Source organism: Pleurodeles waltl, chromosome 2_2 (genome assembly GCF_031143425.1).
Source record: "Pleurodeles waltl isolate 20211129_DDA chromosome 2_2, aPleWal1.hap1.20221129, whole genome shotgun sequence".
NCBI lineage: Eukaryota > Metazoa > Chordata > Amphibia > Caudata > Salamandridae > Pleurodeles > Pleurodeles waltl.
This window is the reverse complement of record NC_090439.1, coordinates 1125040766-1125065396: the sequence shown is the minus strand read 5'-3', so window position 1 is coordinate 1125065396 and position 24631 is coordinate 1125040766. Positions and strand designations below refer to the sequence as shown.

The following is a 24631-nucleotide window of genomic DNA, read 5'->3' as shown; positions in this document are numbered from 1 at the left end:
TATAGCTAAGGGAAGAAACTTAGTGGAGTTATGGACATCAATAATCTTATACTGTTGTCCAATGATGTGTTGTTCAGGAGGCACTAGGTTTTCAGTCACCAAAGTGAAACTGGCACCTGTGTCCCTGTAGGCCAAGGCCTCAACACCATTTATTGAAACTGTCTGCCTGTACTTATCCATTGAAAGGGGACAAGCAGCCAGTGTGGCAAGGCCAATGCCACTAGGTGTGACAGAAACTGTCTTGGGACTGATTACATCAGTTTCCACTATGGACCCATAAGTGAACCCAACTACACCCTTTGCTTGACTGTTGCCAGCAGTCCCACCACTAGTACCACTACTGCTAGGGGCACTAGAGCTTGATGTATTAGTGGTGGTAGGCTCAGGGGGTTTACCTGGACAGGACTTATCCCCTGGCCTATGGCCTCTATTTTTACACACAAAGCACCAAGGCTTTTTAATGTGTGCAGGTTGGGAAGAAGCGGATGAATTTGTTTTATCCCCACCCTCTGAAGAGTGTTTAAGATTTGAAGTGGGATCTTTGGTTTTACCCTTATCCCCATGCTTATCTTGAGATTTTTCACCATCTTTCTTCTTATTGCCATCTTTGTCACCCCCTGTATGAACTTTTCTGTTCACCCTTGTTCTGACCCATTTGTCTGCCTTCTGTCCCAATTCTTGGGGAGAGGTCAGATCAGAGTCTACCAGGTACTGGTGCAACAAATCAGACACACAATTATTAAGTATATGCTCTCTCAGGATTGTGTTATACAGGCTTTCATAATCAGTAACTTTACTGCCATGTAACCACCCCTCCAAGGCCTTCACTGAATGGTCAATGAAATCAACCCAGTCTTGTGAAGACTCCTTTTTGGTCTCTCTGAACTTTATCCTGTACTGTTCAGTGGTTAAGCCATAACCATCCAGGAGTGCATTCTTAAGAACTGTAAAATTATTGGCATCACTTTCTTTCACAGTAAGGAGCCTATCCCTACCTTTTCCACTAAATGATAGCCATAGGATAGCAGCCCACTGCCTTTGAGGGACATCCTGTACAACACAGGCCCTCTCAAGTGCAGCAAACCACTTGTTAATGTCATCCCCCTCCTTATAAGGGGGAACTATCTTGTGCAGATTCCTGGAATCATGCTCTTTTGCAGGATGACTATGGGGAATACTGCTGCTGCCACCATGGGTATCTAAACCCAACTTCTGTCTTTCCCTCTCTATTTCTAAAGACTGTCTATCCAAATCCAGCTGTTGCTTCTTGAGCTTCAGTCTGGTTTGTTCCACTCTCAATCTATTGAGCTCCCTTTCTAACAATCTGTCATCAGGGTGGGTGGGAGGGACATTTCTAGATTCAGAGGTATGATGGGAATGAACAGAAGGAGACCTGTCCCTTACAGAGGGCACCCTAACAGCTTGGCTACCAGTATAATGTGAGAGCACACCATCAGTATGGTGTGATTCAACCTCTGTACCAACTATGCTAGACTGTCTAGTAATGGGCAGGCTGAGAAGTTTCTTTCCTGAACCTTTTCCTGGGGGAGTCCCTGGATCAGATTGAGAACCATTAGCTACTTTTTCTACAGATTGGGCACTTATGGCCTTATCCTGTACTCTAAGCATATAAATTAACAGTTCTAAGGAAGGATTCTTCCCTACACTCAAACCTCTCTCTATGCAGAGACTCCTTGCTCCTTTCCAGCTAAGGTGATCATATGCAAGTTTGGACAGTTCAACATTTTTGCCTGTGCCAGACTTTTTTTAGAGAGAGTTAAAGTGATAGCAAAAGAGAAAAAAGTTTTCAGAACTTTTTGGAAAGACAGAAAAAACTTTTTTAAACTTTTAAGAACTTTTTGAAAGTTTTAGAAGTACTTTTCAGCACTTAGAAAAGAGTGAAAAGAGGAAATGCAAAACTTTTTGGCTATGTGTATATACACTGACCTTGTTTTGTATATTTTTCTCTTATGAAAAGTACAATGACAAGAGTGGTAAGTAGTCTCAAGCACTTATCCCACCACTGCACAACCAATGTAGGAGGCTGGACTGGCTTGTAGTGAGTACCAAGGGGTACTTGCACCTTGCACCAAGCCCAGTTATCCCTTATTAGTGTATAGGGTGTCTAGCAGCTTAGGCTGATAGATAATGGTAGCTTAGCAGAGCAGCTTAGGCTGAACTAGGAGACGTGTGAAGCTACTACAGTACCACTTAGTGTCATATGCACAATATCATAAGAAAACACAATACACAGTTATACTAAAAATAAAGGTACTTTATTTTTATGACAATATGCCAAAGTATCTTAGAGTGTACCCTCAGTGAGAGGATAGGAAATATACACAAGATATATATACACAATAGCAAAAATATGCAGTATAGTCTTAGAAAACAGTGCAAACAATGTATAGTTACAATAGGATGCAATGGGGAAACATAGGGATAGGGGCAACACAAACCATATACTCCAAAAGTGGAATGCGAACCACGAATGGACCCCAAACCTATGTGACCTTGTAGAGGGTCGCTGGGACTATTAGAAAATAGTGAGAGTTAGAAAAATAACCCTCCCCAAGACCCTGAAAAGTGAGTGCAAAGTGCACCAAAGTTCCCCTAAGGACAAAATAGTCGTGTTAGAGGGAAAATGCAAGGAAAACACAAATCAGCAATGCAACAACGATGGATTCCTGACTGAGGGTACCTGTGGAACAAGGGGACCAAGTCCAAAAGTCACAAGCAGCTCGGAGATGGGCAGATGCCCAAGAAATGCCAGCGGTTGGTGCAAAGAAGCTCTTACTAGGCTGAAGAACTGTGAATACTGCAGGAACGACAAGGGCTAGAGACTTCCCCTTTGGAGGATGGATCCCCCACGCCTTGGAGAGTCGTGCAGAAGTGTTTTCCCGCCGGATGGACGCCAACAAGCCTTGCTACACGCAAATCGTGCGTTTGGCGTTTTTGGACGCTGCTGGGGCCCAGGAGGGACCAGGAGGTCGCAAATTGGACCTGCAGAGAGAGGGGACATCGAGCAAGACAAAGAGCCCTCACTGAAGCAGGTAGCACCCGGAGAAGTGCCAGAAACAGGCACTACGAGGATGCGTGAAACGGTGCTCGCCGAAGTTGCACAAAGGAGTCCCACGTCGCCGGAGACCAACTTAGAAAGTCGTGCAATGCAGGTTAGAGTGCCGTGGACCCAGGCTTGGCTGTGCACGAAGGATTTCCGCCGGAAGTGCACAGGGGCCGGAGTAGCTTGCAAAGTCGCGGTTCCCAGCAATGCAGCCCAGCGAGGTGAGGCAAGGACTTACCTCCACCAAACTTGGGCTGAAGAGTCACTGGACTGTGGGGGTCACTTGGACGGTGTCGCTGGATTCGAGGGACCTCGCTCGTCGTGCTGAGAGGAGACCCAAGGGACCGGTAATGCAGCTTTTTGGTGCCTGCGGTTGCAGGGGGAAGATTCCGTCGACCCACTGGAGATTTCTTCGGAGCTTCTGGTGCAGAGAGGAGGCAGACTACCCCCACAGCATGCACAAGCAGGAAAACAGTCGAGAAGGCGGCAGGATCAGCGTTACAGAGTTGCAGTAGTCGTCTTTGCTACTATGTTGCAGGTTTGCAGGCTTCCAGCGCGGTCAGCGGTCGATTCCTTATCAGAAGGTGAAGAGGGAGATGCAGAGGAACTCGGCTGAGCTCATGCATTCGTTATCTAAAGTTTCCCCAGAGACAGAGACCCTAAATAGCCAGAAAAGAGGGTTTGGCTACCTAGGAGAGAGGAAAGGCTACTAACACCTGAAGGAGCCTATCAGCAGGAGTCTCTGACGTCACCTGGTGGCACTGGCCACTCAGAGCAGTCCAGTGTGCCAGCAGCACCTCTGTTTCCAAGATGGCAGAGGTCTGGAGCACACTGGAGGAGCTCTGGACACCTCCCAGGGGAGGTGCAGGTCAGGGGAGTGGTCACTCCCCTTTCCTTTGTCCAGTTTCGCGCCAGAGCAGGGGCTAAGGGGTCCCTGAACCGGTGTAGACTGGCTTATGCAGAATTGGGCACATCTGTGCCCAACAAAGCATTTCCAGAGGCTGGGGGAGGCTACTCCTCCCCTGCCTTCACACCATTTTCCAAAGGGAGAGGGTGTCACACCCTCTCTCAGAGGAAGTTCTTTATTCTGCCATCCTGGGCCAGGCCTGGCTGGACCCCAGGAGGGCAGCTGCCTGTCTGAGGGGTTGGCAGCAGCAGCAGCTGCAGTGAAACCCCAGGAAGGGCAGTCTGGCAGTACCAGGGTCTGTGCTACAGACCACTGGGATCATGGAATTGTACCAACAACGCCAGGATGGCATAGAGGGGGCAATTCCATGATCATAGACATGTTACATGGCCATATTCGGAGTTACCATGGTGGGGCTACATATAGGTAGTGACCTATATGTAGTGCACGCGTGTAATGGTGTCCCCGCACTCACAAAGTTCAGTGAATTGGCTCTGAACAATGTGGGGGCACCTTGGCTAGTGCCAGGGTGCCCTCACACTAAGTAACTTTGCACCTAACCTTTACCAGGTAAAGGTTAGACATATAGGTGACTTATAAGTTACTTAAGTGCAGTGTAAAAATGGCTGTGAAATAACGTGGACGTTATTTCACTCAGGCTGCAGTGGCAGGCCTGTGTAAGATTTGTCAGAGCTCCCTATGGGTGGCAAAAGAAATGCTGCAGCCCATAGGGATCTCCTGGAACCCCAATACCCTGGGTACTTCAGTACCATATACTAGGGAATTATAAGGGTGTTCCAGTAAGCCAATGTAAATTGGTAAAATTGGTCACTAGCCTGTTAGTGACAATTTGAAAGTAATGAGAGAGCATAACCACTGAGGTTCTGGTTAGCAGAGCCTCAGTGAGACAGTTAGGCACCACACAGGGAACATATACATGCACACCTATGAGCACTGGGGCCCTGTGTGACAGGGTCCCAGTGACACATACATATAGGCCACAAACCTATGAGCACTGGGGTCCTGACCAGCAGGATCCCAGTGACACATAACAAACATACTGAAAACATAGTGTTTTCACTATGAGCACTGAGGCCTGGCTATCAGGATCCCAGTGAGACAGTGAAAACAGTGACAAACACCCTGACATACACTCACAAACAGGCCAAAAGTGGGGGTAACAAGGCTAGAAAGAGGCTACCTTCTCACACTGTTCTAGTGTCTTCTTGCATGCTTTCAAGTCTCAAGGACTTGCAGTGGCCTCCAGTTGGGTTAATATTGGCCAAACTATCCTCAGTGCCATCTAAGCCCATGGAATCCACCTCGGGTTCTGCACCAAGTCCAGTGCCAACTCCCACTTCAGCTCCAAGACCTGTGCTGGTCCCTGTTTCATCAACACTAGTCCTAATGCTTCCGGTGCTGGAGTGGAGTCTGCTGCTGACTCCTGTGTCAACCTCATGCAGAATCCATCTCAGCCGAGGTCGTGCTCAGACTACACTCCAGGGCACTTTCCCACCACACAGCCTCATCCAAACAATAGTCTCCCTTTACCATGGAGCCATCCACAGAGGCTTCATCAGCTTTTCAGTTTCATTTATGACACTCGGAGATCAAGGTGGTTATGATGGGGATTAATTTATACATGAATTCACAGGAGGCCATTGAGGTTGATACTTTACCTTACATAGGATTGGTTTTGCCCCATTAGACTGCCAACAGAAGAGAGTGCTTCCTTTTCTATAGTAATCAGATGTTCAGCTGAGATCCTGGACCTGTAACTGCCTTCAGTTGGACTTAAAATAAACATTCTTACTCATGTTTTACAATCTGGACCTGCTTCTTCAGAGTCCTTATTTCCATTCTACAAAGCCCTAACTAAGATAACTAACACACAAGTATGGGCACTTGATCTAAACATTGCTCTTGCCTACCACTGAAGTGGCAGGCGGCCAGATGTTACAGATCAATCAATCAATCAGTCAATGCATTTATAGAGCGCGCTACTCACCCGCAAGGGTCTCAAGGCGCTAGGGAAGGGGGGGAGGGTTACTGCTGCTCAAAAAGCCATGTCTTGAGGCGCTTCCTGAAGGCGAGGTGGTCCTGGGTAGTTCTTAGGTGGACGGGGAGGGAGTTCCATGTTTTGGCTGCCAGGTAGGAGAAGGATTTACCTCCAGCGGTGGTTCTGCGGATACGTGGGACGTTGGCGAGGGCGCGGCTGGCTGAGCGAAGCTGACGGGTGGGCGTGTAGAACGTGAGGCATCCGTTGAGGTATTCGGGGCCCATGTTGAGGAGGGCTTTGTGTGCTTGGGTGAGGAGCCTGAAGGTGATCCTTTTGTTGATGGGGAGCCAGTGCAGGTGTTTCAGGTGGGAAGTTATGTGGCTGTGGCACAGTATGTCGAGGATGAGGCGTACGGAGGCGTTCTGTATGCGTTGAAGACGTTTCTGTAGTTTTGCGGTGGTTCCTGCATATAGGGTGTTTCCGTAGTCCAGACGGCTTGTGACGAGGGCGTGGGTAACTGTTTTTCTGGTTTTGGCGGGGATCCATCTGAAGATTTTTCAGAGCATGCGAAGGGTGTGGAAGCAAGAGGACGAGGACGAGACAGATCTGCATCTCGCGGCCCTACTTTTCTTACACAGAATCCTGTTATTCAGAATTTGGTGGTCCAAGCTTTACCAGCAAGGTGAATCCTAATTCATTCCCTATGCAAACCTCTTCCACCTCCCAACAGGGAGTCTGACACGATTGAGACATTTATAAGACTAACGTTCTCTTTAGCCAGCCTAGCCTTGTGGTCAGGCAAACATGATTTGCCTATTTGGCTGTTAAATGCTGTTATATGGGATATGCTGTTTGTGTTTATTGTTAGTCACATGCCTGCCCTGTGGGACATGGCCAGCAAGATCTTGCCGACAATCTCAGAAGAGTGCAGGGCCTCCTTGACTCAGTCCATCCAAGAGGGTGAGGATGCATCCACGTATGTGATTCGTCCTGGTCTGGATGCTAGCAGTTGCTTGGGGCGTGCAGTCTGCACTAGTGTGGTGCTTCATTGCCATACATGGATGTGATCTACAGGTTTTGCTGGGGTTGCTCAGGCATCTGTTATTGATATGCCTCTTGATGGATCCCTTCTATATTTCCAAGCTGCTTTAGCTTTGCCCTTAGCACTGGCCAAAAACCAGCCTCCAGAGGGACTGAGGGCCACTTCTGCAAGGAACTAGGCTGCCATCACTGTGTTAGCATGCGGCGTGTCTGTTCTTGACATGTGTCAGGCCACATGGTGGGCGTCAGTGCACACATTCACAAAGCACTACTGCCTTGACAGGTCCAACGGGAAGAACATTTTGCCCATTCCATCCTGCAGGACTGTTTGATCTGAGGTCCCTCCACAGACCCTCCACTTCAGGAGGTATTGCTTTAGTATGTATTCTAAAAGTGAGGGATCTGTGATTAGAGGTATCCATCAGAAGAGTGAGTTATGTACCTTTGGTAATGGTCTTTGTCTTCCAGGGGCAATAGTCATAAGCACTGAGTAGTCCCCACCTGTAGGTAGGAACCCCAGAGTACGTCTTAAAAAGTATAAGTGTGTGTGTGTGTGTGTGTGTGTGTGTAGAAAACTTGAACGTAGTTCTTAATATACATATATATATATTCATTATTTCATTTGGCTCCAGCAACCCACTTGGGGCAAAATGAAAAAATTGCAGGACCACCACAACCAGCATGCACTGCTCACTTGAGAGGCCCACTGGGGCGGACTGGTATTTAAAGAGACTAATCAGGTGCCTGTAATTAGACAAGCTGAAGCCATGCCGGTCTTTTCAGTAAGAAAGAAATGCCTAGAACACTTCCAGCACTAGCTGCACCTATGAGGGTGAAACACTTTTATATTTTTCTCTGCTGAAGAAAGGATTGACCTAGAAACACGTGTCCAGAGATGATTTTATAACTTAAGGCCTGGAATAATGAAACTGTTTAAAGAATTCACTGTGAGTTGCTGGCTTTGCCTTTTCTTCCCATTTATATAACCTGTTGGGAGTGCGCTTTCACATGAGGACAACTTCGTTTTTGATATATATATATATATGTATATATATATATGTGTGTGTGCAGCCTATAAAAAGGGTAAAAATGGCCAGATCACATTTGCTTTTCTTAAAAAAAAAAAAAAAAAAATAAGACTCAATACAATTCATGCTAATAATAAAAAGGTCACCATAGGAGCCTTCCACAAACCTTTATTTATTTAAAAGGAAAATGGGACATCGTTAACCAATAGGATGCCAGTAAAATAGTAAGCATAAAACTGGTGCTGTGCTTTTAAGAACCTCACAGTACCCGCTGTATCCTATCATGCCCCACCGGTGACCGTTGGGTCAGTTCATTTTTCTGGCTCCTTCAGGTAGGATCCTGGAGCACTGAGCTCTCTGCTTTTTACTAAATTGTCAGAAAATGTTTTCTAAAACCTTTTCAACCCAGTTTCATTTGGTAGTTGCCAGTATCTACTGTACTGTCAACCTGTTTTCTGACAGAAAATAAGTTTTATTTCTGTCCACAAATGCCTTCACTCTTTGTGAAGTGCCCTTCATGTGGGAAGAAAAAGGCCCAAACTGTTCCTCATGCAGTTTGTATTGTATGCCTTCCAGAGTCTCACAGGCCTGATTCCTTTCCTCACTGCCAGAAGCTATGGAGGTGTTCTTTGAAGGACAGAGAGAGAAGATCAGGCTTCATGGGCTCCAGGAGAGAAGATCATCCAGAAGAGGCCTTCCTCTAAAGAGCCCTCTTGTCGCTCAAGAACACACCACAGAGTAAGATTTCTAGAGAAACACCAGAAAGCGAGGTCCGGTCGACGTCAAGAAGTAGGATGTTGAGAAGAATACCACTCTGTTCATGGTTGACATCAAAGACGCCATCAAAGGTGGGGTTGGCTCATCCCTGCACGTCGGAACACGCTCGAAGCCAGAAGCAACATTACTGGTGAGGAGTCACCACCAGTCAACGTCAAGGCTCTCTTGAACATAGAAGTGGCCTTCGCTGGTAAAGCTGACATCGGCAACTCAATACCATCCCTCTACATCGAGAACACATGTGTCATCGAGGCAATCTGCTTCGGCGAAGCAGCCATCACCTGCGGTGCTACCATCGACGTCACTAGAGCATTCAACGTCAAAACCTAAGGAAATACCTTGCTCGACATCGAAGGAACACCAAATTTCGACATAGACAGGTAGAAAGACTGCAGAAGGATAACAGATAATAGCCCTCATTACAACCCTGGCGGTATGTGATAAAGCGGCGGTAATACCGCCAACAGGCCGGTGGTAAAAAAATTGGAATCATGACCACGGGGGAAACTGCCAACACAAACAGCCACTTTAACACTCCGACCGCCACAGCGGTAGCAACAAACACCGCGGCGGTAACCGCCAACAGCCAGGCGGAAGACAGTGTACTGCCCACAGCATTACAACCGGCCTATCCGCCAGATTTCCCAGGGCGGTACCACCGCCATCAAAAGCACGGCGGAAACAGAACACAGAAGGGAAACAACTCACCTCTGGACACTCAAGGAAGAAACAGGACGCCATGGAGCACTAACTGCAGGTGTTCCCCATGCTGGTGTACCTTCTCATACACCAGGAACACGAACGCCGGCGAAGGCGACCACGGTGAGTACTGCACCTAGCACACAGGGGAGGGGGGGAGGAAAAAGAGAGTGACACACACACACGCATCACCCCCACCACCAACACCATAAACACAAACACATGCAACAACATTACATATACACCCCGTAACCCTCAGGAATAACGCAAGGACAAATGGAATGGAGTAATATGAGTGTAATATTAGACATTTTGAGAAATATGTTCTTAAATCAATAAACCGTATGTACAATATATACAATATATACAAAAGGAGGGACAATGCCCACTCAAAAATGTCCGTGGCCCACTGGGCCAAAACACATAGGCCAAGGCCACACTTGACTCCAATATGGAGAGAACACTGCAGGGGCATGAGGTCGAAAACACACAGGCACCTCAGGGGGACGGGGAATGGGGGGGGCACCTCAGCCGGAAGATGGTATAACGCCACTGGCCTGGAGGGGGCTCCATGCCCACTGCTTGGTCCTGGGGAGTGCAAAGCCACAGTCTCTCAAGTGGGTGGTTTGCCCGCTGCTTGGCCCTGGGGAGTGCAAGGCCACAGTCTCTCAAGTGGCTGGTTTGCCTACTGCTTGGTCCTGGGGAGTGCAAGGCCTCAGTCTCTCAAGTGGATGGTTTGCCCACTGCTTGGTCCTGGGGAGTGCAAGGCCACAGTCTCTCAAGTGGATGCCTTCTTCCACTGGTTCTGGAGGGGGCCTTGTGCCCAGTGTGCTTCATCCTGGCAATGAGGGGCTGAGTGGATGCCTTCTTCCACTGGTTCTGGAGGGGGCCTTGTGCCCAGTGTGCTTCATCCTGGATGGGGCAAGGTCACAGTCTCTCACCTGTGTGTCACACCGACAGGTGTTGCAGGGGCCAGGACGCACTGCAACCCATGTAGTTACCACTACACAATGCTCTCTGGCGGTGACGGCTGCTCAGTGGATGCCAGTTGCGCTGCTGGTGGCAGTGCTGGCAGTGGTGGTGGTAGCCTCCAGGCCTTCACCTGCAGCCTCGGACAGCTGCCCACTGGGGCTGCTGCTGCTGGCAGTGGTGCTGCTGGTGGCGGGGCAGGTGGCGGTGCTGTCCACGGTGCATGTGGTGGTGCTGGCCGCGGTGCAGGTGGCGGTGCTGGCAGTGGTGGTGGTAGCCTCCAGGCCTTCACCTGAAGCCTCGGACGGCTGCCAACTGGGGCTGCTGCTGCTGGCAGTGGTGCTGCTGACGGTGGGGCATGTGGCGGCGCTGCTGACCACGGTGCAGGTGGCGGTGCTGGCAGTGGTGGTGGTAGCCTCCAGGCCTTCACCTGCAGCCTCGGACGGCTGCCCCTGGGGCTGCTGCTGCTGGCCGCGGTGCAGGTGGCGGTGCTGGCCGCTGTGCAGGTGGCGGTGCTGGCCGCAGTGCAGGTGGCAGTGCTGGCAGTGGTAGCCTCCAGGCCTTCACCTGCAGCCTCAGACGGCTGAAGTGCCATGGCTGGTGTTCTGTGCCCATTCCTGCCCTTGGCAGATGGTGGTGTCTCCTTGCTTCTGGTGTCCCCTTCTTGCCCTTGCTAGGTGAGGGACCCTTCTTGGCCTTGGCAGGTGTTGCTGGCACACTGGCTGGGCTGACGGGTGCCTCCTTGGAGCCTCTCCCACCTGCAATAGCTGCAGAAACCACAGTGGCCGTGGACTGGGTGGCTGAGGTGCTGGGCTGGGTTCTGGCCACCCTGGCCTGAGGTGAAGGACGGGGGGGAGGGGTAGGGAATAGGTCACTGTTGTTGAGGAAAAGCTTCTTAGGGACACTGGGGCGAGAAGAGGGTGAAGGTTTGGGAGTGGTTGTAGGAGGTGTCAGTCTGCTGTGTTTGGGTGCAGGTGCATGGGCTGGATGCTGTTGTGAGGTGGATGGCTGTTGGGTGTGTGTGTGCTTGCGTTTGTGTACTTTGGGATGAGGGGTCACATACACAGTGGGAGAGGACACAGGGGACGTGTGCATGGATGTGCGGGTGGTAACTGCCAGTGAGGGGTGTGTAGTGATAGGCGTGCTGGTGATGGAGGTAGTGGATGAGGATGTAGTGCATGCAGGTGTGAGTGGAGACGCTACTGGGAGTGAGGTGGGTGACGAGGAGGAGGGGGACACACTGGAGGCAGTGGATGTTGGTGTGTCTGCATGTGGATGGTGCTTGTGTGAGTGCCTGTGAGAGGAAGTGTGGTGCTTGTGTTTGCCTGAACCACTTCTGTGTGTTGATTTGGGTGATTGCTGTCTGAAGGTGTGCTTGGGATAGGCAGGGGTTGAGGGGATTGTGACTGGGTAGAGGAAGTTGGAAGGTGTGCTGGAGACAGGGACAATGGCTGCCATCGGTGCAGAAGCCAGAGACTGGAATGCTCTCTGTTGGGCAGCCACGCCAGAGTGAATGCCCTCCAGGTATGCATTTGTTTGTTGCAAATGCCATGCTACACCCTGGATGGCATTCAGTATGGTTGACTGCCCAACAGAGAGTGATCTCAGGAGATCAATAGCCTCCTCACTGAGGGCAGCAGGGCTGACTGGAGCAGGGCCTGAGGTGCCTGGGGCGAAGGAGATGCCCACCCTCCTGGGTGAGCGGGCACGGGAAACACGCTGAAGGGCTGCTGGGAGGGCGGTGCTGGTACGGGGGTGGCGGCTGTACCTGTTGTTGGGGTGGGCACAGAGGTTTCCGCCACCGCCAGAGAGCTTCCATCGGAGGAGGAGGTGCTATCGGTAGTGTCCCCTCCTGCCTCCATTGTGGTGTTCCCCTCCCCCTCCGTCCTACTGGTGCCCTCACCGTTGGTGGATTCGGCCTCCAGGCCCATGTGAGATGCAGCTCCCTCTGTCGCCGGTGCCTCTGCTCCTCTGCCAGATGATGCTAATGCACACAAGGACAGGGTGACAAAACAAAAAGGGGGGGAAGAGACAGAGGATACACTTGGTCAGTGCCAGCAACAACACTACCGTTGGCGTACACAACACACAGGGAACAGCCATATGCACTGGGCCATGCACTACCAGTTACACTGCTAGTCACCAGCCCATGGGGTACAATGCCTAACACCATTAGCTGCACACCTGAAACCCACAGGACCCTGCCCAGTAGTAGATGCCCACTAACACTATTTGGGTTGGAGTGCATCTGATCTTGCCCATCATTGAACATACCCTGCCATGTTTGCCCTGGCCTAGGGGCACCCACAGCCCACATCCCCCACCCAGGAAATACCTTAATGCGCGCAGAGTGATAATTCAGAATCTGTACTCACCCCTTTGTGGCTGCTGTGATGCCTACAAGCGCCCATCCAACTCTGGATAGGCCACCGCCAGGATGCGGAACATCACAGGGTCAGGGTACGACGGCCACCTCTTCCTCGTTGGGAGGCCAGCCCCAGCTGGGCCTCCGCCGTCTTCCTTGCCCAGCGGCGCAGGTCCTCCCACCGTTTGCGGCAGTGGGTGCTCCACCTGTCAAAGACCCCCAGGGTCCGCACCTCCTTGGCGATGGCACGCCAAATACCCTTTTTCTGATGGGCGCTGACCTTCAGAAAAAATACAGCAGAAAAGGGATTAGTCATACCGTCTGGACAGTTATACTCATGGCCCACCATATCCCCCCCATCCACTTACGCACATACGTTGCCCAACATATATGCAACACTCTGCCCAGGACCCCTCAGACCCCTACACGGGGCTTACACACACAGCAATCCCTTCATTCATGGCCCACGCATCATGCTCACAGTGTACTCACCTGTTTGTCTGGAGGACCATAGAGTAAAGTATACTGGGGTAGGGCCCCATCCACTAGTCTCTCCAACTCCTCGGAAGTGAAGGCAGGGGCCCTTTCCCCAGACACTCGAGCCATTGTCGCTTCCAGACACAGGTCACAGCAGCACTTGCAGTGTAGGTCCTCACCTGTTGAAGGTCAGGTAGCAAGTGAGTGCACAGATAGAAAATGGCGGTCACAGCGATCAGGGCTGTCTAGGTGGTGAGATGAGTTCTGGAGCCTGACTGGGATGGGCTTCAAAGCCAGCAGTTTGTTTCTTTCCAGGTGGTCGGTGAGTTGGAGGTTGATAGCGTTCTCTAAGACTTTAGCAGGGAATGGAAGGAGGGAAATGGGATGGTAGTTCTGGAGCTCGATAGGGTCGGCCAAAGGCTTCTTAAGTAGGGGTCTCACTTCTGCGTACTTGCATGCGTTGGGAAGGGTGACTGTAGTTATGGAAGTATTGAGGATGGTGGTGAGCTGGTGGATGATCTTGGTGCTTCCAAGGTTGTGGAGTCAATGAGGGCCTGGGTCGGTGAGTGCTGCTGAGTGGATGGAGTTCATTAGGGAGGTAGTTGTTGGTGTACTTAGCTGTTCCCATGTGGTGATCGGGTGGTAGGTGGTGGAGGTTGATGGTTTGCTGAGGAAGTCATAGGGTTAGGGATCAAAGTTTCTGTAGATGGCTCCTATTTTATTGTGGAAGTGGTCGGTAAGGGTGTTGAAGCGCTCTTGTGAGGGAGGGAGTAGTGTGTGGCTGATGGGCAGATGAATTCTGTGACGATGGTGAAGTGTTCTTTGGTTTGGTTGGAACTGTTCTTCGATCCTGTGTATTAGGGCTTCCATCTTTGTGGCTTTGAGCTGGCTGTGGTAGTCACTGAGAGCTGCTTTGTAGGCGGCTTGGTCGGTGTTGATTCTACTAGTTTGCCACCCTCTTTCTAGTCATTTAGATTTGCATTTTGATTCCCTGAGTTCAGGTATGTACCAGCTGGCTTGTTTGGTGGGTCTGTGCATCTTGGGTCATTTGGTGGGGGCAACTTGGTCGGCCGCATTGGTGATCCAGATGTTAAAGTTCTCTACTGTTTGATCTAGGTTGGTGGCTATGTTGGGTTTCGTGGTTCTGAGGACATCGGCCTTTTGCTGCTGAGTTACCCTGGTCCAGCTGCGTTATGGCACGCTGTGTTGGTTGGGAGTGGTGCGCGATGGACCAGTGAGGGTGAAGTGTACGATGGTGTGATCTGTCCATGTGAGTTCCAATGCGTGGTAGTATCTGATTCTGTTGCTAGATGTGAAGATGAGGTCTAGCGTGTATCCTACTTTGTGTATGGGGTCGGTGACTATCTGTTTGAGGCCAACATTGTCTAGTCTTTCCAGGAGGTGGGTGGCATTGTCCAGGTGGAAGTTAAGATCTCCCAGGAACATATAGTGTTCAGATTCGACAACGAGCATGGTGATGAAGTTGGTAACGGCATCACTAAGGCCAGTTCGTGATCCTTGTGGTCTATATGCGAGGGTGTCTTTGATGGTTGTTATGATGTCCACGATGAGCTGGAAATTCATGTGTTTCATATTTGGCACGGTGTCGTTGGTGATGGTGCAAGTGATTGTTTGCTTGTGCATGATGCTGATCCCCCCCGCCCCCGTGTCTGTTGGTGCGGTCGCAGTGCTTCATCTTGTAGCTATTCAGGGTTGCCAGGGCGATGTCTGGGGCTGATGCTGGAGTGAGCCAGGTCTCCGTGATGAAGGTCACATCAGGGTCAAGGATGGTGTCTCAGGTCTCGGTTGTGTGTTTGCAGAGTGATCTGGCGTTGATCAGGAAACATTTGAGTTGGGCCGTGGGATGTCGGCATCTGGGGTTGTTGTGGCATTGTATGCTATAGGGGTGGCGGTGAAGCAGCAATTGAAGCAGGTGAAAGGTCCCGCTGTGGATGCAGAGTAGGTGTGAGAGTGCTGGGGGGCCAGGGTTTCTAGCGCTGGGCGTGGATCGGTTTGCCTTTGACACGCCAGTGGCACTGCCACACTGCAGCATTCATTAAGTAGCCCTGGGAGGTGGGAGGGGCTGTCCTGGAGGGCAGGGGCTTGGGCAGTAGAAAAACTAAGTGGAAAGATCAGCACAATAGAAACAGAAAGATTGGGCACACAACTAGCAGAAGCACAGTAAAACATTAAATAGTTAGGGGGAGAACTCACACCTACTAAGGGAAAGTAAATTACTAAGCACTAAAATACCAGCCAAAAAGACAGTAGATTACATGGGAGGGGGCACCTGGGCTCGAACCGGTACAAGGTAGTTGGAGGACCAGAAGGGTGCCTCTGTGCTATGATATCTGCAGAGTGGAGCAGCGAACAAGACTTAGGAAAGGTTGAGGGCTGCTCTGAATACTCAACCATATTCTCCTTCCAGGCCTATTACACCGTCTTCTAAGAAAACACCTTCACTAAAGTTCTCTCTAAGCACAGTGATGGTACCCCTGACAGCTAGAATGACTGTGCCACTTAGGAGTCCTCATTCACCTAGGAGGTCTAGAAGTCCTGCTTGTCATCATTCTAGATCTCACAGAACATCTAGGTCCAGGTCTAGGTCCAGAAGATCTAGATCTCGCACAAGACAGCGGACACCATCCTGGCCTACAACATCAATCAGAGATGGCACTAAGCTCCAAATTGACATTCCAACAGCGACAACATCCTCTTCTGTGATTTTCAAAACCCTACACCATACAACAGCTTCAAGGGCACTCTTGCCACTAGTACCGAGTCTTCTAGAACGAGCAGTGCAGCTGTTTTTCATTTCAGCATCTTTGAAATCGGTGTCATCTAGGATTCTGAAGAAGTAGAAGGCTCCTTAACAGGATCCACTATTTCTCCACGCTGATACTCCTCCAGACTCTGTGATAGTAGCAGTCCCATTCTGCTTCCTCCTCTTCATCTTTGGTCCCACTGGACAAAGAATGCACGCAAATGGATACGCTGGGGAAAAAGATGTGTGGAAAATCAGCATCTTTTATGAAAGTGGCTAGTTCTTGGGTTCTACTGGGACATTATGACAGATCCCTCTGGGATTCCTTAGCCATATTCGCCAAAAGGCTGCCTAAAGAAGACAGACAGCACTTCTTGGAGGTGCTTAATGAGGGCGGCCTAGTCTCTAACCAAATCATTATTGCAGTTACGGATACCTCAGAACTGACAGCGCATGGGTATGCCCATGGCATAGGTGCAAGAAGATCATTCTGGCTTTGCCTTACGGGGATGAACTCAGAGGCTCAACATCGGATCTTGAACCTTCCATTCTCTGGCAACACCCTTTTTGGTTCCCATGCTGATGAGAAGTTGTCCAGGATGAAGGTGGAGCTGGACACTCTAAAAGCGGTAGGACTGGAGAAAAGGAAGAAATTCTGAAGGGTTACAGGCCCTACAACAGGAGGTGTTTCCAGCAGAGGGTTCAAACCCCATCAAAGGCAGCAACACCAGCAGCAGTCACAGCCCCATTTCTATCCTGACAGACAATCCAGAGAAAGGGTCACTCGGCAACAGCAGCAACTTGCAGCTGTGGGAAAGCTTTCTGCCAGGCATTGAGGAGCTATTTCCCCCTTCAGCCTTCCCAGCTCCTGTGGCAGGGAAGTATCGTAGATCACTGGGAAGAGTGGTAGACTATTACCAAAGACAAATGGGGCTTTAATTTTGTACAGAATGGCTACTCTCTTCGCTTCAAGTCCCCTCTTCTAAATGTTTCACCGACAAAAACATCCCAGTACCAGATAGACGTCTTGCAGCCAGAAGTCAAAACCCTAATGCTAAAAGAGGCTATAGAAGAGGTCCTGTGTAATCAAAAGAAAACAGGAATCTATTCCTGTTAGTTTTTAGTGAAAAAGAAGGGACCAAAGCAAAAATTCAGACACATTCGAGATCTTGGAGTACTCAACAAACACAAGAATAATTCAGGATGCTGGCTCTACACCAAATCTATCCACAGTTGCAGCAAGGAGTTTGCATGTGTGTGATAGACCTTCAAGATGCAACTTTCCATATCCTTCTTCATTAAACATTGCAAGTGTCTCTGCTTCAAAGTAGGATCTCAGTATTATCAGTGCAAGGTACTCCCATTTGGTCTCTTGTCACCCCACGGACATTTTCAAAATGCAGGGCTGTTGTTGCAGCATTCTTCTGGAGGAAAAAAGATCTTTGTGTATCCTTACCTCAATGACTGGCTAGTAAAAAGCTCCTCCACCACAAACAAGGGAGCATTTTAACATAGGTGTATTAACTCTCACATGTTTGGAGCTTTGGATCAAATTCTAAAATTTTACAGTTCATCCAGTACAGAAGCTACACTACTTTGGGGCTACGCTGGATACACAGTCCACAAGAGAGTATCCTTCAGAGGAGACTTATCATCTAGCAGTCTGAAATGTTGCAGCCTTTTGCAGGTTTGTCATCCTTCTCCAAGACAAATAGCGTCCCTGCTGGGGTCAAGGGCCTCTTGCATCTTCATAGTGTTGAATGCGAGGTTGCACGTGAGGCCCCTTTGCAGTGCTTGGAAGACCAGTGGAATCAGCTCTCCAACCGCCGAGAGGACAAGCTGATGCTAGCTCAAGCTACACTTCAGTCTTTTCCATGGTGGACCCAGAAACACAATCTGGTAGGATACCATTTCATCAGAACCCACCCAGTCAGACTCTGATTACTGATGCCTCCCTCCAAGGGTGAGCTCACATGTGTCCTCTTCACATGCAGGGTGTGTAGTCAGAAGAAGGCTTATCATATTGACATGCTAGAACTGAGAGCAATCCCTGTGCTCTGAAGAATTTCTTCCAAGTAATCAAAACCAACTGTGCAACTGTGTCCTTGTCCAGACTGACAGTACAACCCATGCGTAACCCATGTGTTACCTCAACAAACAAGGAGGAGTGTTTTCTCGCTCTCTTTTTCTCTCGGCTCAGACTATCTGAAACTGGCTTCTAGCAAGAAATAACACAATAACGGCCGTCCATCTGACAGGCACTCAAAACATTCTGGCAGAAAATCTCATCTGAAATTTTCAAGATAATTACTATTGGACTCTTAACAACAACGTCTTTGCACAAAATCTTTCATGAATGGGGATATCCTCAAATAGACTTGTTGGTAGACGTCGACAACAGAAAATGCCAAGACTACGTGTCCAGATTCTCCCAGCCAGGGTCCAAGGGTCAGGGAAATTTCACTACAAATTTTCACCAATTCCTCTCATTCCACCAGTGATTCTCAAGCTGCATCAATCTCATTCCAGAATGATACTCATAGCTCCAGAGTGGCCTCGCCAGTGGTGGGTCATAGACCTTCTACACCTCTTGGAGAGGCCCCACAACAGGCTCCCCTGCTGACAGGATCACCTGTTCAAGTTTGGAGGACAGATACTAACACCCCAATCTCTCATCCCTGAATTTGAAGGCATGGCTCTTTAAGACCTCCAATATAGACATTTAGAACTTTCTGAAGAATGTATGAACATTCTGAGGGAAGCTAGGAAACCTTCAACTAGAAGATCATATGCATTCAAATGGAAGTGGTTTTATTTTTGGTGAACACAAAACAATCACAATCCAATTTCATGTCAAGAGGATGTATTAATCTCGGATCTTCTACTCTTGGCTAAATCGGGGTTATAATTCTCCTCAATCAGGGTACACCTTGCAGCCATTACAGTCTACAGGAAATATCCATCATCCTTTTTCCAAATCCCAGTGGTAAAGGACTTTCTCGAAAGGCTCAAAAGGGTGTTTCCCCAAGTCAGAAATCCCTCCCCTCCATGGGAACTAAACATTGTCCTTTCCAAATTGATGGGCCCTTCATTTGAGCCAATCCATAAATCCTTTTTGCAATATCTCACTTGTAAAGCAGCTTGTTTGGTGGCTATCTCTTCCGTCCATAGGGTAAGTGAAAATGAAGCTCAAGGTATGCTCAGATTTTCACATCAATCAGAACATCTCTCTACCTACTTTCTTTCCTAATCCTTCAAATCCAGCTGAGAGGCCACTTGATTCACTGGATTTTATGACTGTTAAAATTCTATTTGGACAAGACCAAGAATATTAGCAAATCAACTCACCTTTTTCTCAACCGTGGTCAAGTGAGAACAGTTTTAGCCTCATCTAAGCTGTCTATTTCCAGATGGATTGTTTCCTGCATTATACTGTTATACTAGCTAGCTAACAAGTCATTACCTGTTAGACCTGGAGCACACTTTACAAGGGGAAAAGCTGCTACTGCAGCTCTTTTAAGAAATGCTCTGATTGCTGAAATTTGTAGTCGCTACCTGGAAATCTGCTCATTCCTTTAACTAGGCATTACTGTCTGTATTCAGATGCTAAAGCAGATACTCAAGCAGGATAGGCTTCTTTGAGGAATCTTTTTGGTTAAATGTTGGGGCTGTTTTCAGCTTCTAAGTTTGCGCTTTATGGGATGGTCTTGTCATTCTATTCAGTGCTTGTGACTATTGTTGAGGATCCCCTGGAAAGGAGGGATAAATTGCTTACCTGTAATCCTAGTTGCCTTCCTCATCAAAGTCATGAGCAGCCCACCCACTTCCCAAACAAAAGCCATTGCAGCTCTCAACAGGTTCTCTATGTAGGAATCCTTTGTTTTTTCCGTAACAATGACCTGACCTGTCACCTGTGGGGCATCATGGCATACAGGGGCACCATGAGGTTCTTAAAGACACTGTACCAGTTTTTATGCTTACTATTTTAATCGTAGTCTGTTGGTTAACAATATCTCATATTCCTTTTCCCTTTGTTCAAATAAAGGTTTGTGGAAGACTTCCTACGGTCAGCTTTTCATTATTAGCATTGTTTTGAGTTGTGTTAGTTATTTATTTATTTATTTTAAAGAAAAACAAATGGAATCAGGCCATTTTTACCCTTTCTATAAGCCGCAGATATATGTGTGTGTGTGTGTGTGTAAGTACTGCATGCAAGGTTTATATATATATATATATATATATATATATATATATATATATATATTTTATTATTTTATATTTTAATATTTAAGAAGTACTATGGGGTACGTGCGCTGGACTAGTCAGTGCTTATGACTTTGATAGGGAGAACTAGGTTTACAGGTAAGCAGTTTATCCTTCTGGTGGATAATCTATCAAACTGCAGATTCCTCACTATCCTTCCACCTCCCCGTTCTATGGAGTAGTCTCTATTTTTACCATCTAAAAAGGTCCCGGTTAAAGATCTGCATACTGGAACCACTAATTATTTTGTGCTTCGCGTCAGAGGGCGTGGAAAGAGTCAAGCAAGAAACTGACATCAGCATGCGGGGGTGCTTATATACAACTCTTCTCTGTCATTTCTGGGGCAGACCAAAGCCAATGCGGAGCCCACAGTGCCATGTGGGAGCTCTGGTGTGACATCTTCCAGATCCACTCTGGCTACTGCGAAAAATTGTAATGGTGCGAGCCTGCAGTTGGAAAGAGTTCTCACCAGAAAGTGCGACACCAGAAGTAAATTGTTCTACCACACCATTTGAAATGCCAGAGGTCATTTCTCAACTTTTAATGCACACTGTATCTGAGTTGATAAATGGTCCTGATTCTTAAGAGGATTTCATTGAATCTTATGTATTTTCTGTGCTACCAGAACAATTATTTGTCACCTCAATGAGGTAGGATATATCTCACCTTCTTCAGTCTTCAGCTGTTTGGGTTCAACTCTAGTTTACCAGGGTCCACATTTTTTTGTGCCTCCCCCCCCCCCCCCCCCCCACAGCAATCTTTAAAAGAGTCCATCTGTATTTTTAACACATGTTGAATGAAGTACTCATGCATGTGTGTGGTGTGCTATCATATATCACAGTACTGCATTTTCAGTACCATTGTTGCTGTCTGCACTTCCTCCTATTGTTGTAGTGATTGCTGCCTCTGCAGTTTTGTCAGAGGAGGAAGTACAGTCTGATTGTACAGGTTATCTGTCAGAAAAGTTTCAAAAGTGTGGTTGCTTTTTAGGTAAACCGGCAGGTGGCTCAGTGCAACTGCGCAAAGCAATTCCAGGTAGAGCAGATCAGCGCCAACCGGTACCGGGTAAGTTCTATACTGCTCAGTGTCCCTTCGTTCTCCACTTTGTACCTCACTGTAGCTTCCTCTCTCCCCACAGTATCATCCTTTCAGTATTTTTACCATTTCTGTCCCGTGCATTGTTTTCCATGGTGCTGTCTTCTGTCAGTTCATTCACCTTACCACAGGGCCACCTTGAGATTTTCCACTGTGTAACCATCTTCTTGCATCCACCCTTTCTTTTCACTGTTCATTGCGTTCATTGTTCATTGTGTTACTCTCTTGGGCTGGCATTAGGTGTCCCTTTTCTCTACTCTACCGACAAGTGACCTGCATCGAACCTTCAGTTGTTTCCTGTTTCCAAAAACACCAAGCTGTCTCATCACTCCCAGAATGCTATTCTGTACTGTCTACCTTCACATCCTACCCTCGACTGGGTTTCCTTTTCTCATCTCCTGATAGATATGTTGTTCCTTTGCACAGTTCGGTGAGTCTCAGCAGCTGCGGATGGTGCGGATACTGAGGAGCACACTGATGGTGCGTGTTGGTGGTGGCTGGATTGCCCTCGATGAGTTCCTGGTAAAGAATGATCCCTGCAGAGGTACGAGACCATTGTACATGCTTGTAGTGCGGCAGCTGTAGACCATGTGACACATTTTACAACAGGCATGGACCCTATATCACAACTATTGTCATTACTATTGGCGGAAAAGTAAACAAACTTCACTCTGCATTATTATGTGGTGTTGACAGATGGAGGATTTTGTATTGGGTATGCTGACCTCGGCTGCCATGTGCCTAAGCACTGTAATTCTGAGATCATATGGGTGTGTCAAGATGCAGCGTTTTCCCTCCACAAACTTAGTTGCACTTCAAAGCTTCACAAATATTACAAAGGTTTTAGTCTTTACATTTTGATTTAAAAAATAATGAATAGTGAGTTTATTGGGACACAAATGTAGCAAAAACTACTTCCAGAGGGAGAATTGTGGTAGGCAGTTTTTTCTCTCATAACATTTTTCTAAAATATTTATTTTTCCCTATTATGTAAATGATGCAATACTCTGTGTGTGAAATTTGATTTGTGATGTATACTCCAACTGCAGATTCCTCACCTTTTGAATGTTCCCCAGGTGTCAGACTAGATCTGGAAATGTTCAAGCAGAACTCCCTCATGCCAGTAGGTGGCGTCGAGTGGTTCGGCATCAATGTTGTGTCGGTCTGTAAGTGACATAAGCCACCTATAAGCACCTTATGTGTACGCTGACGTCAGTTCCATTCTTTCCATGCCACCAGACATAGATTCAGAACTTCCTCTTTTCTCCTTATGAGACAGTTCTCTTCAAAATTATCAGTAGAAATACCAATATGCAAGGGAAATGCCACCCCCTGAAACCCCACCATAGAGGTAAAAACCAGTGTCCTCACAGAGGTGCTTCGATCTGGGCAGACAAATACAGAGCCTCTTTTGCCTTTCAATGCAGCCTTGACGTGTGACCCAGTCTTCCTGACCCAACACAGAAAAATTGGCGGTTCAGGCTTCCACCAGCAAAGTCAACCCTAATGCTTTTCTTTTACTTCACTGGACCGTGAATCTAATATCATTAAAATGTTCATCAAGCAAGTGTTTTCATCCACCAGCCTTCGCATGCGCTCGGTCAGTGTCAGTTGTTTGCATGGCCAATACTCCCATGCACTGTGGGATTCCATTAGCCAGTTTGTAACTGCTGTACCCAAGGAGTAATCTCCTGTCCTCACACAGTCCATTCAGGAAGGCCATGATTAGGCAAAATTCACCACTAGACGGACTGGATGCTACAGACTGCATAGGCCAGGCGTTTGGAACAAGGTGCTCAGGTATCATGCTTGGCTGAGGTCCTAGGGCTTCTCTGTTGACATACGATCTTCACTGATGGAAATGTCCTTTGACAACTCTCACTTATTCTTTGAAAAAAGCAGACTTGATCTTCAAGTGGTTTAAAGAGAGCATGACTGCAGCTCACTCTTAGGGCCTGTCTGCCCCAGTACGACAGTATTAACATCAGTTTCATCCACCTTGGGGCTGCAATGGGGGCTATCAATTCCGCCAGCCCCACCCTCTGCAGCCACTCCATCAAACCCCATAGCCATTTCAAGGCTGAAGCTGTGTATCCCAAAGACAGCGTGGTCTCCAGGGACAGCGTGCTGTCCTTCTCCAGTATTGGATCTTTCATAGATTCACATGCTTGAATATTCCTCGAGGTGGGAGTCCCACAGTACATTAATAAAGCAGTGTGTGTATATATATATATATATATATATATACCTATATCTTAGTAGCATGGGCTACAATAGGAATAACATGTTATCTTAATTAATAGCCTATCTACAGCCTTTTCTTTAAAAAAGAACCAAAGTTCACTTTAACCAATCAGATGAGAGCACCCTCCAGAACCTTCCCAACAGAGGCTGAAGCCCTCAGATTTTTTACTGCAAAGGAGTCTCCTTGAGCTCTGCTCAAACCACTTTTCCTCACAGAGTTAATCCAGAAATAATTTCTTCTGAGGAGGTATTATTTCATTTTTTCTACTTACTCCAGACTGGCAAAGATGTCCCGCACATTTTCACAGAGACATTGAAGTACAGGAAGGTAGACTCCTATTGTGGCTCCAGAAGTTGAAAACAAGAGAGCATCCATTGTCAGACGACAACATTGAAGTTTCCTCTTATACCACTACTTCAAGCAAAAGAAAAAGAAAGGAAACAAAGCGTTCCTCAGAGCCACCATCAAAGGTCAGTAAAAAATTAAAAAATACTGACACTGACTATGAAAGTGTGCATAAGGCTCATCCTTCGACCTCTAAACATGAAGGAACTATCTCTAAAATTAGGTCGGAGCCTACTACTCCTTCACAGAGAGAATTAAAAACAAGCACACAAAAAATACTGTCGACGACGAAACTGTCGACGACTACATCGACGACGATGCCATCGACATTCACAACAGCCAGGTCTCCGTTAATTATAACATTGTCACTATTTTCTACAGCGTTGATAGTCACCACAAACATTTTCAAGCGGCAATCGACGGAGTTTCCATCGACTACAGCTTTCTTGAATTTCCCCTCGTTGGAAAAAACAAGGTCATCATCATCGACAACGCCGCTGACGAAGACACCATCACCGGAAAAGACTCTGTAGACGAAAGCACCGTCGATGACGGCACTGTCGACAAAGGCACCGTCTGCAGAGCAACTGTCG

The 24631-nt window shown here is 48.0% G+C and overlaps 1 protein-coding gene across 3 annotated transcripts in view; it reads left to right on the top strand.

The window, feature by feature from the left end:
* LOC138282926 (microtubule-actin cross-linking factor 1, isoforms 6/7-like) overlaps positions 1 to 24631 on the top strand; it is a 533430-nt gene that overhangs the window by 476089 nt on the left and 32710 nt on the right. For all 3 annotated transcript variants that reach the window (XM_069220983.1, XM_069220984.1, XM_069220985.1), the window contains exons 36-37: positions 21344 to 21418; positions 21875 to 21992. In XM_069220983.1, coding sequence (XP_069077084.1) covers positions 21344 to 21418; positions 21875 to 21992 — 193 coding nt within the window. The remainder of the gene's footprint in view (positions 1 to 21343; positions 21419 to 21874; positions 21993 to 24631) is intronic.